This window comes from Lepisosteus oculatus, chromosome 7 (genome assembly GCF_040954835.1).
Source record: "Lepisosteus oculatus isolate fLepOcu1 chromosome 7, fLepOcu1.hap2, whole genome shotgun sequence".
Lineage (NCBI taxonomy): Eukaryota > Metazoa > Chordata > Actinopteri > Semionotiformes > Lepisosteidae > Lepisosteus > Lepisosteus oculatus.
Window position 1 is genome coordinate 39,457,419 of NC_090702.1, and position 15,847 is coordinate 39,473,265.

The window sequence follows — 15,847 nt, forward strand, 5'->3', positions numbered from 1 at the left end:
GTGGTAAAACAAGTATTCGTTTTCCCTCCCCAGTTCAAAATGATTTGCAAAGTACTGTCTCAGTCTTCTGCAAAATTTTTCTCAAAACCCTGGGAGCAAGTTACTCACACTAACTCAGCATTCTCCCATTTTTGCCCTGACATGCATTGCTACAAGTTTAGACTTTAAAAAACTACAGATCCTGAATTCTGGTTATCATATGTATGAATAGTACTTGAGAAATTCTCTTTGGGAGAGTTTTAATCCTTTTCCCCTAACCCTTCCCCCAAAGAAAATGTAACAAAAGGCAGGCACCAGCCTTTGCTCAGACAATTAACCAGAGGGTCACTACTAATCTATTATCATAAGAACAGAGTATTGCTGTGAATTCATTATGTTTAATATAATGTTGCACAAACAAGACCAGTCTTTTCTTTTTTTCAGACAAAAGCTTAGCTGCATTCACATGTATAGTCTTTCCTTAGGATATTTCGCCTTCCTCGAATTAAATCTGCCAACACTCATTCATTTAAACATTGTCTTTTTAACCTTGATGAGAGCAGGTCAGACTAAATTGTCTCCAAAAAGAGAAAGCCAGGATTGCCAAAGGTGCACCAGCACACCAGTATGTCACGAAATATACTCGCTGACTGACAGACAGGTCATCCATGTTCAGTTGTGCATGAAATGACAGGTTGAAGGTGTTAGTAAGTCAATACCCTATGCAAATCAATCAGTGTGTGAACATACATGCTGTACATACAGTAGGTGCCTAGGTGTTCTCATCTGCAAGATGACAAGCGATTAACCTGACAAACATTTGTTTATATGTACTGGATATTAGATTAAGCTGACACAATTCTGTACATTGTTTACAGCTGGGAATTTTCCAGAACAGTTCAAGTATCTTCCTCAGAGTGACAATAGCAGTGTGATACCTGGGATTTGAATCCACAACCCTATGTGAAAAGACAAATTCCTAATGCAAGAAATTGTATATGGCTAATTAAGTGATCTTATCTTAACTTACCGTTGCTCCAAACTGAACGTTCATTGCTGGCTGTTTTTCATTTCGTAATTTAATAAATTACCCAAGGACATTTACTTGTTCATTTGTTTAGCTGCTGCATATTAAAAGTATGTTTAGAAGCCCATTTCTTTGTTTCGAATGAACTGTTGTTATGCAGCAGCTCTGTCATACACTCTTTTCTTTTTTAAGGTGTTGTGAAATTATGGTATTCATTACACTTACATCAAAACATTGACATGTAACTGCACAGACACATATTTTACTGCGTTGTATTATACCAAGGTGTTTCTTCAGTTAACAGCACTGTCAGCTACAGTGTGAGGTTCACTGGTACATTTGCCAAAAGCCCGCTATTACATTTTTAGAGATTCATTTTGAAAGAAGGCCTTCTTCTTGTTATACCCATGGCTTTTAACCCAGACATGATGCTGTTCTTACTGACACTGCAAAAGTAAGTCAGATCTCAAAATGAAAAATAAAATTGAAAACGAATTCACATCTGAGAGCTGGTAGAGATACAGGTCACTTCATGTGAAGATAGCGCCCTCTACAGGACACATCAAATGGACTGGCCTGTATGGGGAAGTACTGAAACTATAGATTCTAATGATTCTATTCCGATTTCATTAAGCATCACAGCAAGGACTGAACACATTTATGAGGTAGCAATTATTTTCTGAAAGATTCTTTTTGCAAAATTTAGGTGAATATTACTTTTCACATTTAAGCACTTTGATTTTACTCAAGGAAACTTTAAAGATTAAATAAACTGATTAAGGGAATTAATTTTAAATTGGTTATATTTGTCCACTTATGTCCACTTATGTGATTTTTATGCAAATCTAGTAAGGGAACATTATAACCCTTTTCTTTAGAAATACATTTTGGATTGCCACAACTGTCTTTAATAGTAACCGTCTTGTTTTTAACAAGGAAGAATATTAAAATCACTAAAGTTAACCACATCAAAATTCTTGATTTGAATGTAAATATACAAGCAAGTACTACAGAAACAGTTTTTGTGATGGTTGTAGAACTTGGTAAGTTTTGCACTTTGCACAGATGCGCAATATTATATGATTCCATTAAATGTATTTACTGTAATCATCCATTTATCCCTTTTCTAACCACTTCTTCCAATTCAGGATTGTGGGGAAGCTGGAGCCTATCCTGGCAAGCAACATGCACAAGCTGAGATACACACTGGATGGGATGCCAGTCCATTTCAGGGCAGCCACAGACTAACAATGGGCTAATTTTCCTAGAAGCCAATTTACCTACCAGTAGTGTGCTGTTGAACTGTGGAAAGGAACCGTAGAACCTGGAGGAAGCCAACTCATACAAACTCCACACAGAGAGCACCCTGGGTCTGGAATTGAAGCCAGAGCCCCAGCACTGCAAGGCAGCAATGCTAACCACTGCATCACTCTGCTGACCTGATTCTAAATGTTTTTAATTTATTAGATACAGAGCATAAATGTTAATGTACCCCATATTTATAAAGAAGTTAAAATGAAGCACTTCTGTACATTTAAAAATGAGTATTACAATATAACAAGGGATGAGCTCCTAATTGCTAGTAATAACTTTTTTTTGACACACTTCAGGCCATCACAGATACTTTACAAGGTAGTTTTAGTGCACCTTTGTACAAAAAATAATTCACCGTTTACTTATGTGATCCCGAATGATTTATAAATATGAAAACTACAGAAAAAGTAACTAATATTGTAATTTAATGTCATTTTAATCTGCAATTAAGGATAGTCTTAGAAAAAAAATGTGCTTTCACATTAAAGATTCATTCTGGAAAAAAGGCCTTTTCCTATCATACCTATGCTTTGAACCCCAGATATAACACTGTTCTTCCTGGAAATGCAAAAATGTATTTTCCAGTGGCAGTCTTTTCCTCTGTCCCTTGTGAACCCTGTGAAATGAGTAAAATAAAAATACAATGCAACGTACTATAGAAATGACATACCCCAAGCATAAGCCTTGATCAAAACTGATTTTCACAGTTGGATCACTGTAATGCTCCATTTCTACATCGTTTTTTTCTGCACATTCCAATGTAAAATCCAGCAGCTAGGTTCACTCCATCAAATTATGTTTTGTGCGGTCGCCGCAGGTTCAGTTCATCACCTAATTTAACAGCAGTTTGTATTTTTCATTTCACATCTAGCCAATCTGGAATGGCGGATTGTTTCTTTGCGTCTTGGCTCACAGCAAAGATGCTTGTAGTCCGCGGGGAGAACGAGGAAGGGCTGGCATGCCCCTCTGATCCCATCACGTCAGTCATCGTCAAACACGCTGCAGTTTCCACGACACCTGACGAGAATGTTGGCACAGGTCGGGTTTGGGGTGGTGGGGGGGGGTGCCACGTCTCCCACAAATGTCGCTTCAGGCCCGCAGTCATCTGGCTAGTCCTGGCGGCGTGCTGCCAATTGCTTGCAGCCACGTGGGGATTCCCACTCCGTGACATGATCCAGCCTCAAACTCATGACATTCGAGAATGGATGTGTAATTATTCTGCTTTCATGTATAGTAGCATATACAGGCCATAGTCTAATCCTATTGTGGATGGTTAACCTCAGATACCCGCATGTTCCCCTAAGAGCCAAACAATGTGGACTCTTGGTGCTTCCCAGATACTGCCTATATGACACAAAATACGGAACGCAGAAATCTAGATTTGAGACAATGAATGTATGTTACTGCTGCTCCTTGGTAATAAGTCAATTTGCATAGCACCAATATCTTAAGCACTGTTGTGTGAACATCAATGAAAATGTTTTTTTTTAATTCAGCTTAGCATTGCAAACATTTTCTATTTTCTGTAAGCACTCTCTTGTGAGGCATTTCCCAGGATTGATACTGACAGGTGACTAGAGAGCACTTCTTTCTAGACTCAGACATGCGCACTACTGGATGTTGAAAATAAAGAGCAGAAGACACATGCTGTGATGTAAACGGATCATTCACCTCCAGGTGCTTATGCAGTTTCACCTGTAGTCCTCACTTCCCTGAACACAGTTTAACAAGCTTATCCTCTCATGCCTCATTATGTGAAGGTTACTAGTTTAGAACAGAGCAGCAGATAAAGGGATTTACAGTCAAATGAAGGAGGCGTTCCCTGCAAGCCTACAGTAAGAGAAAGGTAAGGGTAGGAAATGAAATTACATCTGGTGCTAATCAGCTGTTCGTGCCCATTTGGAATCCAGGCTACCATTTCCACGTAACCTGTCCTTTAAGACATACCCACTTCCAAAAGGGGAAGTGTCTTACTCTTTCATTTAAGAGACTGGACAATGTGTTTCTTACAAACATATAAATTATTTTATTTACAAAGCCAGATACAAAAACAAAACAAAAAAACATCCCAGTCCAGAGACCGTCTCTGCAGTGGGGGGGAGGGGGTTGAACCATGGCAGTATCATTTCAATAGTTTGTTCTCATTTTAATTTTTTTATTTTAAGCCATACAGCTTGAATATTTACACCTACTTCAGACACATTTCTGCTAACAATAACCACACGGATGGAATGGACGCTACCATGTACTGCTAATTAGAAAAATAAAGGTGCAGGATGTTCCTTAGTGTTCCTAAACACAAAGTAATTAAAAGAAAACCACTGTACAATATGGCAAGTAAAATATTTTTTCTCATGCTCTATGTTTTCTAAAAAGATTTGAAATCTGTAGTAGGAAAGCACAATATGGCAGGTGCAACTTGGTATTTGTGCAACAACAATTAACGCAACCCATGACAAACCAGCAATTCCCACTGAGTTTTGTCAAAGATGCCACGGGTCAACAGCATAAATATTAAAAAAGTGTAAATACAAAAAAAACAATTTTCCTTTTTTTTTACACAACAGTTCACTGAGAATCAGCATGAATAGAATATGCTGCATAAACTATTCTCTACAAAGTTTGGTCAGCTTTATTTACACCTGGTGCATCAATATATAAAAGAAGGCATACAGTTATCCACACCCCTTTCATATGGCTGACAGGCTTTTGCATTTGAAGTGGTATCCTTAAGCACTCGACTGTCATGTTACAGGTCAATGGCCTTATCCTGCTAAAAAGTAAAGCTCACAAAGTAGGCTGCAAATGCTGTCTATTTAAAAGGCAACATCTGAACAGTTTTTGAAGTTGACTAATTTGGGATTCCATAAATCACCCAAAAAAGGAAAGCTACAAAGTTTAATCTTTAGTATCATATTGCAGGTATGTTCTCATTCCCTGGTGGCAGACAAAGAAAAATGTCCTCAAGATATACTTTCGTAAGAGAGTACACTAACATTCTCATCCTTTCCAGTAGTGTATATACTAGATATGAATTTAAGGCTGCTGATTATGCAGCCAGATTGATTAGTAACAAAATATTAAAAACATATTCCATGCTATCACACTCCCCCTACATGTTAGGCTTTAGAAACAGACAAATTATTTAATTTGTCATTGTGGCGTTTGTCCCTTACTGTGCAGTGTGTTCAATTAAAAGGTGTGTTAAAGGACAAAACAGACTCCTTAATCTATCTCAAGGGCTGAACAAAAAAGACCTTTTCATTATCCTCTGAGGTTGAACAAGGACAAAAATAATTACATTTGTAAATTAAAAGTGAGCATATGTTTTCAGAGCACATACAAGTGTGGTTTCTCACACCGATCTACAAACAACTAGGCTTTACAATACAATATTTTTGCCAACCTCGTTCTGTGAAACCGTTCTGAAGTATTTAGAAGTAGTTTATGGTGCGTGCAGCACCAAAATAAATGTTTTTATTAAAATACCCACAAAACCTGTCTTACATTAAATATAACTGATTAGTCAGTTTTCCTCATAAATGACCCATAGGAATAAATTTGGAAATTTGAGGTCATGTTTAAGAGTTGCTTTGGCAAAATTTTAAACACACTAAACCAAGACCTATATATCTATAAGATACATTCTTTATATCTATAAGATATCTGTACAAGAGGTATAAGTGTCTGTAGGAAAGAAGGATAAAATACTTGGTGTTCTAAGGCAGGAATAATTTACTATTCTTTATAAGGGAACCAAAAGGGGTGTACAAGAAAATAGAAAGATATTGCATTTCAAATTTCACATGAAACAAAAATGGGAATCTTCTGTATTCTTTAAATAGGTAATGTGAAATAAAATATTTAAATACAGGTTTCTTTCAACTTTTGAAACATTTGTTAAGCTAACGGTTTAAAAAATGTTAGTGCATTTTCAGCCTGTTCTGCACTGAGCATCTGACAAATAACTGTCCAGTATTTGCATAAAGTGTGCCTTGACATACAAAGTAGTTACAATACGTAACAATAACTCATGCCAGGGAGCTTCTGGGCACAGCAAGTTTTAACTGTAGTCTATTCTAGTCAGTTCTTGTACATTAGAAGAGTTGTTCTGTTAAGATACTGTAATATTTTGCTGAAAGAATTTAATTTAAATTCACCAGTTACTTCTGTTATACCTGCCTGATGTGGAATAGCCCATTGTATTTCTCGTATCTCGTTTTACTGCTACAATCCCCAGTTCACAGGGGAGAAGGGGGATGTAGGGAAACTACTCTCTTAACCCTTACAGGAGGTTCAGTGCCACATGGAAGGGAAGAGCACCCCTCACCAGCAGAGACACCCAGGAGGCCGCAAGAGTCGCCAAGACAACTCTGGCCAACCCATCCCATCGGTGGTCGGCCTGTTGTGAGCCACCACTTGGGGAATTCTGGTCACAGCCAGCTAGTGATAGGACCCAGCCTTGAACCACCAATCACAGAGGCCAACCTGCACATCTGAAAAGCACCTCGAGTGATTTAACCTAACCACTTAACTGCACACTTGTTAATATGGTGTAATCTGAGTGCATTTCAAGAGATGTTAATTTACTTTCTTGCGGTTAAGATTTTGATCAAAAATAATAACGGCAATAATAAAAACGGTGACCCAAACTGTTTTTCTGTGCTGGGATAGAGAATGGAAAATATAGAACATCTTTACAACATACAGAAGTTCATTCTTTCACGCCCTGTGGGATGTATCCCTATGGGATGTACAGTAATTCACAAAATCAAAAAATCAAAAATACAAAGACAGACTGGTTTCCTCTAAATTGTTTGCAGGAACAATGATGCTGTCTTAAAAGCAAATTCATTTCATTGAGAGGATTTTTTTTTGCTCAGCCCTGTGCAAATAAACTCTTGATGAAAATAAAACAACAAATCACTATTTTATAACTCTAAGTAATCTATTCAGATTGTTTTTGTTTTTTTGTTGCTACTGACAACAGGGAAGAGAGGCACCTGAACTTAAAAGCTTGAAAAATCCCTAAAGTAAAAACTTACAACACCGATAGATACAGTGTCACTATGTTCTGTTAGAGAAGGAGGGTGGATGTTACTCTGCTTGGAACTGACAATCCACCTATTTTAACCATTTCACATTAACCAAAAAAACATGAGAAACATACCAATTAAGTGCCAATTAAGTTCCCAATATAGGAAAAAGTGCATGTAAGCAAATACGTCTCTACTACTGTAGGTCATTGGGAAGTGTTTTCAAAACAGTATTTATACTAGATGTTTGTTTATTTATTGGTGGCGACAGTAATAAACGTGTCATATTTCATTCTATTCAAACGAAAAGCTATCTCCAGCATCTGATCAGGAGACGAGGGACCAAAAAAGCACCCATTCCTTACAAAATTTACCTTTTAAAAAAGACCACAAAGGAATGACAAAGATTCTTGATTGCTTGAGCAGTTTTGTGTAAAAATACCATTTATGAAGAAAAAGATAGAAAGACTCCAAACTCTTTGCACAACATGTGTTGTGTCTACCAATAAACTGTTTTTGAAACACCATTAAAATGATGTAATATAATATTTCCAACAAACAGCCTTTAAAACAAACAAACAAGCATAGAAGACTACTTGTTGAAATGTTTCCCTACTGCCACATGTCAGCAATGGTGAAAATACTTACATAGAAAACATGGGAGCTAAGCAAGGAAGGGAAGATGAAGAACAAAGAGAAATGAGTTGGTTTAAATTATGTTTTTACCAAGAAGGAAACACGTTTGGAGAGTAAGTTCTATATTGTATCATTCGCAAATCAACTGCGAGCAAGCAGAGGAATACCATGCTCTTTATAGACGTCAGCTTGCTTCAAAACAGTTTCATAACATTTTTGGGAAAATCCCTTAACTCTTGAAGCTCTGAGAGGTTAAAATAAATAGAAAATCAAAATACAGATTATTTTTTTTTCAAAACTGAAAAACACCAAAAATAAAATTGTGCAAAAATAATAAAGATATGTACAAATTGTTCATTCTTATGAACTTTATAACACTTTCAAATTTAAATGAAAATAAAAATATAATTTTGCTCAACATCTATAACTCAAAATTTCCTAGTCAGTCAGCACAGTATTAAGTTATAAATTACTACAAAATGAACACTATAAAATTTTACATTAAGGGTATTAGCCTCAGAATTGTATACATTGCAAATATTTAATTTTCACCTTTAAAACCTGATTACAACCTTTAAAAAAGACATCTTTTAATAAGCAAAAGAAATATAGATTCCCTTAACTGTTAAACTTCTGCTGCCTGTTCCTTTTAAGGTGTAAAGAAACTTGCAATTAAGTGCACTTTTAACACTGAATAAATGAAAAACACTCCTTTCTACAGGAGCTCTCGCATCCATTAAATCCTATGATCTATCCCCGTGATGGAAATGTGCATGGTCCTAAGTAACAGAACAATAAAAATTCAAATAAACCAAAAAAATCCTGAAATATCCTTCCTATTATATATGTAACGTTTAATGCAAAAGTTAAAAACGTGAAACCAGACTTCAAAATGTATACAAAAAAATCAATGCTGATTTGAAAACATTTTTCTTATTCTATACCTGTCTCCCTTGAAACAGATTTTGCAGCTTTAAGGTGTTTTCTATACATCAAGTACTATGCGAGGGAAACACATTCTAGTGTCTAGTATCCAGACACTTTCTTTTTAAATGAATTGAACTGTAAACAACGTACAGAATTTAATTTTCACATATTAGAAAGAAAACAGAAAATATGAGCAGTAAGTAGGGGCATTTTGTATATATGGGACAAAAGCCGGCTGACTAGTGAACATGAGAGATTGGTCTTGACTGCCTCCTGGTAGGCTTCTGTCCTGTGACTCCATGTTCATAGCTTTAGCATGATGAATTGGAACTAGTCATCCCAGTTCCTTGAAAATCTTCTGATCGCCCCTATTTACTCTTTCAGTGGTGTACCTTAGGCTGAAAAAAAAAACAAAAGGTTACAGGATATAATGCAGAGAAATTAAATTACCACTACCTGTACAAATCAAAATCTGATGTTCCTCTTTAGAAGTGTACAGCAAAATGCTTAATTTCTTATAGAATGTTTTATATAGGGAGCATCAAAAGGAACTGACAGTATCCCTCTATGCACGTATGTTTTAAAAAAATTATAGTATACGTTTTTTGGCAGGGTCTTGATTAATTGATTATTCACAATTGATCATTAAACACTCTAATGGCTTCAACTATCACATACATACTAAACTATATAGTGAGAGAATTGACAAGGCACAGGCACAAGATGATCAAAGGTTGATGAGATAATCAAACTCACTGAATGTCAAACCTGCTGAAAATCAAGACAAAACAGAAAGGAACCAATATTCTAAGCTCTTCCAGAGAGGAGTGCACTTTTGCCATTGGTATGTTGGAGACTAGACTATGTCACCTTAGATAGTATACCACTTGAAGCACAATTAAGATTAACATGGAATAAGACAAAGTGTTCTGCATGCTCCCGAAAGGGGAACAGTACACTCTGGAAATGCACTTTTTGCACTGCACTGCACATGTTTAAGCACATTGTTTTAATTAACTAAAGCAGTACATCTATCCTGTGATGACTATGTTGCAACTGAAATGTGTGTTTCTAACAAACTCTACAAACCTGTTTGGCAGTGGCTAATATACTGTATGTTCAAGTGCCTGCTTATGGAGGAGAACTTGATTTTACAATCCATTTTTTTAAAGCAGATGATTAAACGTTTACTTAAAATAAAAAAAGAAATATCCAGACAAAGGGGAATTTCAATCACAAATCTGAATCAAATCCAAAGTGAACACAATGTTAAGTGTTTACTGGACCCCTGCATGCTGTAACACATGAAGAAGTCCAACTATTTAGCAGTGGGCATAGAAGTATTCCAGACATGTAAGGAATGGCTCTAAAATTGTGGGACCACAATGGTTGTTGTGAGGAAACCAACCACACCAGCAAAGATGTGTACAACATGGTAGAGAGCAAAAGGAAAAGATACTGTACAATCACAGTATCATTCAGGAAACCCATCTTCCCTGAAGCAACCCCCCAGTGTCACTCAGACTGTTTGGACAGGGAATAAACACACACAACTTCAACAGCCTGCAGTAAAAGCTGCCCACCTGTCTGCTGTGAAAAGAGTTTGATGACGATGATGAACTGGTCTGTGACAAGGGAACACTACTCTTCCCCATCTATAAAAAGAAAGATAAAAGAAACTAAGTTATACCTAAGACACCTGGTCACAGTTTTTAGTAACAAATCACATAGTAGACAAATTGCTCACTTGAGATAGAAACTCATTGAAAGCAGAAACTGAGCCCTACTAATGTCAGCTTTTGCAAACTCTACAGAAGTACCTTGACGAGGAGTGGCTTTCAGTCTCCTGCACCATAAAGCGACACATTTTTTAATTGTTTCTGGTGTCTACTTTCCAAACCGAGGAGCAAACACGCATCATAGATATATTCATCAAATCATATCATGGTATTATAAATACTTTTGCACCTTATGTGTTGAGTTCCCTTTTACAGTAGTCCACTATGGATGCCAGAAATGATATTAACTTGTGACTAGGATTCTTCTAGTATACTCGACAGGAACGATACTGGATGTACAGCAGGTGCAAAAGGAATCATCTCTGCAGTTTTTTTTATATATCAGAGCTTTCAAATTATATGGACCTTTACTGTCTAGAAACATTTCATGATATTAAGGTCTATTTTTCAAGTGGTCACTTTAAGGGGTTTTCCAGAGATCTGCTTCTGTGGCTCAGGTCCATGTTCAGTACGCTGTGTTGGTGGACATGGTGCAGGAAACAGACTTTTACCATGGCTAAACAAAGTACTGGGACCCCAGAAAACCCAACATCTTATTCAGCCTGAGAAGGTCAATATTCCTACTCTAATCTTAAGATCCAAAGAACCTAAGAAAGGTTACAGATGAGAAGTGACTACTATATGTCTCTTCTCTGTCTCAGCTGATTCCAAGGATTGATCCGAGAATCTCATCTTGCTGTTTCTTAAAAAAAGAACTGCAAGGCATCTGCTTCAATAATATGGCTTGATACATTTTCCAGAAAACCTAACCCTTTGTGTTAATACTTTCCAGTCTTTAATTCCACTTTGTGTTCTCAGAGTAGTGTTTTAATCACTGGTCCTGAAGGAATCTACTGAGGTGACTTTGACAAACTCTTTTTGAAAACTTGTATTAAGAAACAAGATTTTCCTTCATTCAAGACTAGAGAGATTCAGTTCCCTTGCCAGTGAATAACATTCTTTTAAGTCAGGGAGGGGCTCTCCTGGTCCTGGAGGGCAGGTATTGTCTGCAAGTGTCCTTGGCCTTTTGGGCACTCTAGCACCTGAAAAGTTAGTAGAGGTTGGTTCTATTAAACCAATTATAAGACAGTGCAGGTCAAGAGCTGAGCAGAACCAAAAACCTGAACACAAAACGCTCTCCAGGACCAGGAGTTTGTATACTTGTTTAATGCCTTCTAAATGATTCTAAAAAAGCACTATAATTCTAGTAACATCCATCCATGCACTTTCTATCCACTTTATCTAGTACAGGAACACAGGGGGCACCAGAGCCTAACCCAGCAAGCAACAGGTATAAGCTGGGATAACCCTGGATGGTACACCAGTCCATCGCTGGGAAGACACACAGACACAAACACACATACTCTTACCGGGTAAGTCTGGCCATTACACTGGGATTAACACATCCATTCTTTACGAGAAACACCTTGGGATTTTAAATGACCATGGAGAGTCAGGACCTCAGTTTTACATATCATGTGTAGAACGGTTTATTTTACAGTATAGTGTCACCATCACTACACTGGGGGCATTACGACACACACAGACCGCAGGGTGATCGCCCCCTACTGGCCCCACTAACACATGAAAAGTGATGTTCTTTTGAACCTGCTACCATAGCACCACAGTGAAAAACTCAACTCAGGGGAGAAAAGTAAAATGTACATCGAACAAGAGATATCACATGACAAAATCAAAGCAAAAGAAATACCTTGCAGGAAATCTTATCTTTCAATGCTTTATAAATTTAAATTCTTCTTGAACTTGATCGCATATATAGGCACTTAAGCTTTATTGCTCAGATGTACAGAAATAGCTCCTTATGATGCTCCTCTGTAAAAAGCAATGCATGGCTACTGAAATATCTAACAAGGAATAAAGCCAACATTAATGAACTCAGTTCAGCACCGTAAAGCTGCCACTACCTAATGAGAATAATCCTAATGCATGGATGCTTAGAAAAGATGATAAGGAGAAGCAGCTCATAAAACCCAGAGAGAAGGAGAAGTTTTTAAGTAAGCTAAAACCCTACTGGATTCCTGTGTTTTGAAAAGTGCGGGTGAAGAGAGATCCAATATGTAGATTTTTTTTTTAATTTTATTTTTACTCCATACTCTATCCACCAGGCAGGTGTGTACACATTAAATCAAAATATTTACATTCTGCAATTTTAAAGTTACGATTTTTAAAGTCCTCTAGACTGTAAATGCCAAAGCTAGACTGATCATTTTCCTTAATAAAACATTATGCACAACACTAACCTATACTTAATCATAATTATTCCGATAACTGACATTTCAGAACCGGCAGCTTCTCCGCATCCTAATTTAGAACAGTCTCGTGAAGCAAAATATAAAATGTAATCGTTTCATACCTGCCGGGAGAGGGAACTGTTTGGAGACTCGGGCACCGCAGATAAAAGGCTTGCAGTGCTCTTTCTGTGAACACTGTTCATACCAGGCATTTTGGTAATTTTGCTAGATTTGCTAATCGAGCTGGAGTTCTTCCGCTTCTTCCCTTCCGATCTGTCGAAGGAAAGGGAAGCTGAAGACATTGCATTGTGCGCTGACAGAGCGTGGTCCCCAGAGTGGTGTATGTGCGACGACATAGACACAGAAGGGTCAATACTGCTCACCACCATGCTAATGTTTTTTATAGAGTCTGTCGAGCTGCTGGATAAAGCAGTTCGTCCTGAGGGCTCAGATTTGGCACTAAGTGGGTTTGTCCCATTGTTGCTGTTGTGTACTGACACATTGTTGTAGGAGGAGGTGGTCTGACAGGAGTTCAGTGTGGAGCCTGGGGCGAGCACACAGTTCTTCTTGTGCGATCCTGGGTAGGACGTCACCGGGTACGACTGCAAGGGGGATGCAGAGGTTGGAGGCTTCTTCTTTTTGCCCGAGGAGCTGCCGATCGCCCGGGAGGAAATGTCTCTGACCTTCAAGGATTTGCTGGTTTTGGTTCTGGCCTGTCTGCCGCGGGACGGGCTGGGCGCGATGGCGGGAACGGGGGACACGAGGGAAGGGGACTTGAAGGAAGAGTCCATCATGCTGAAGGCCGCAGTCCCATGGGGGAAGGCCGCAGTGTAGGACATGATGGAGTTACTGTCCGAAGGGCTCGCGAAGGCCGGTGGAGACAAGAGCGGCGAGCTCATGACGTAGGAAGGTGCCATACTCGGACTCATGCCAGAGGATGAAAGGTAGACAGCACTGGGACTGCTGAAGGCCTGCAGGACTGGAAAGGCAGCAGTGAGTTGCGGTGTGGGAGAAGGCATGGGGCTGTCTGCTGCTGGTGGGATTTTCCTACAACATAGAGAGGCACACATAAGACACCTGCAACTGCCCTGTCTCACGTACAGTCCCTTCAAGCGAGCTCCGTCTGACACAGCGTGATAATTCGGACACACTCAACGGGTAGATCTCAAGGCCTTTTTGTTCACAAGCTCCCACTTTTTCGAACGTAACCATAGAAGTGTAAGGGGAAAAAGAGAAGGAGAAACAAAGCAGGTGCTTTGTTAGCCATCTTAACCATTCAATACACAAAAGACCTAAGATGGTGCATGGTAGATAAAAACAGAAATCAAACAACTAATTTCTAAACATTTCTATAAGCTTTTTCCCTTCTTAATGTCTAAACATTATAAAATACAGTTATTATAACAGTACAGCAGTGAAGCAATTCTATACAAATCTAAAGCCAATTGTATTGTAAATGTCTGTAGATGTTGTGTTGATTGTATACGCTTTGGCAACACTGTAAATCACTGGTCATGCCAAGAAAGGTCGTTGAACTGAATTTAAAACAGACTCACACTAAGAAAAAAACAAGTTACAAGAGAACAGTTCAATAACAGTCATAAAATCTAGAATTATGAAGAAATTAAAGTAATAATCGCTGTACATTTATACACCTAGATCTCATGCATTTTAATTTCATGATTAGAACTAGTAACTAATTACACAAATTAAAATATACTACCAGGTCTGACAGGAATAAAATACACACTTTTTCATGCTTACAGCATTCATGACAGCCAACATCGTTCTGGGATCAATCTACAAATTTATAGAACCACATAAAAAGTATAATCTGCTATTAAACAACTTTCTTTAGTAATTCAAATATTAACTGTAATTCAATTTACAAACAGGAAACTAATGCAGATGCTGGCCGTTATCTGTTGTCTGTGCCTTTTCCTGCTTGATGATACCATACTTACTTCCACATTTGTGAATTGAGGTGCTTTTCTACCATGGAATTAAGTGCTAGTCGGAACCGGTCCCACCTTCTGTCAAACACGTAGTAACCTCTTCCCATCAATCGACTACCAAAAGTGCAAAACTGCAAGGCAAAATGTCAAAATATTATTAGCCAGCTGCAGTGCTTTGGATGATTCAAAAGAAAAATGCTATTTTTCAAGCATCCGTTTTTAAAATTTTCATTGTCTAATGTTCCATAGCCTAAATTATGTTCATGTTTGATCTCTCTAAATGGTAATAAAAATAGAAGCCAAATTATACAGATTAGATCATACGTATAAACATTGTGTCAGAGGATAAATCCATAAGTGGTTCCCTCTCAGCTTTAAAATGGAATGGACTGTGAACAGAATACAAATTACAGAGCCTTGGAAGGATTAATTACTTAATAAAATACACCTGCTTAAGTAACAATTCAATTGTTTCAGTTCCTTGAATATTTGTACTTTCAAGGTAACCTATTACCATTTCAGAACCAGGGCTGGAGACTGCTTTAAAAACATCATAAGCTGATTTTCTTTATTAAATACTCTAAAACTCTGCTATTTATGAAACAAGGCAATCTGTTTTTCATCACAGATGCTGAGCATTTTTGCCTCACCAGTCAAGACGAGCGTCCACATGACAGTGATCACTTATCTTTGAGTCATTTTAACTTGAATTTCAGTTCTCCAGCTCCACAATTTAGCCTAGAGTGGATTTTTGTGGTTTTTGCTATTATTCCCAACAGTTACATGAGTCAACAAGACAAATGTTCTTTTCAACAGAATGGAGATTTATGTAGTGTACACAATTATCTCCACGATTACAATGTTTTAAATCATTGTAATTAATAAGAATAAATCACCATAAAAGCTGAATATGTTTCACTAAATTTGGCTCTATTGAAGACCT

The 15,847-nt window shown here is 37.7% G+C and overlaps 1 protein-coding gene across 10 annotated transcripts in view; it reads right to left on the reverse strand.

Annotated features, from left to right (window-relative positions):
• Positions 1-4,322: 4,322 nt before the first annotated feature.
• Positions 4,323-15,847, reverse strand: part of atxn7l1 (ataxin 7-like 1) — a 53,491-nt gene continuing 41,966 nt past the window's right edge. For 9 of the 10 annotated variants that reach the window (XM_006633326.3, XM_015352388.2, XM_015352389.2 and 6 more), the window contains 4 exons: positions 14,914-15,035; positions 13,072-13,996; positions 10,503-10,574; positions 4,323-9,317 (listed from right to left, as the gene is read on the reverse strand). In XM_006633326.3, the coding sequence (XP_006633389.1) occupies positions 9,300-9,317; positions 10,503-10,574; positions 13,072-13,996; positions 14,914-15,035 (1,137 nt within the window). In that variant the 3' untranslated portion in view covers positions 4,323-9,299. Of the gene's footprint in view, positions 9,318-10,502; positions 10,575-13,071; positions 13,997-14,913; positions 15,036-15,847 lie in introns of those variants that run through there. The other variant, XM_015352395.2, reaches the window with a different exon arrangement.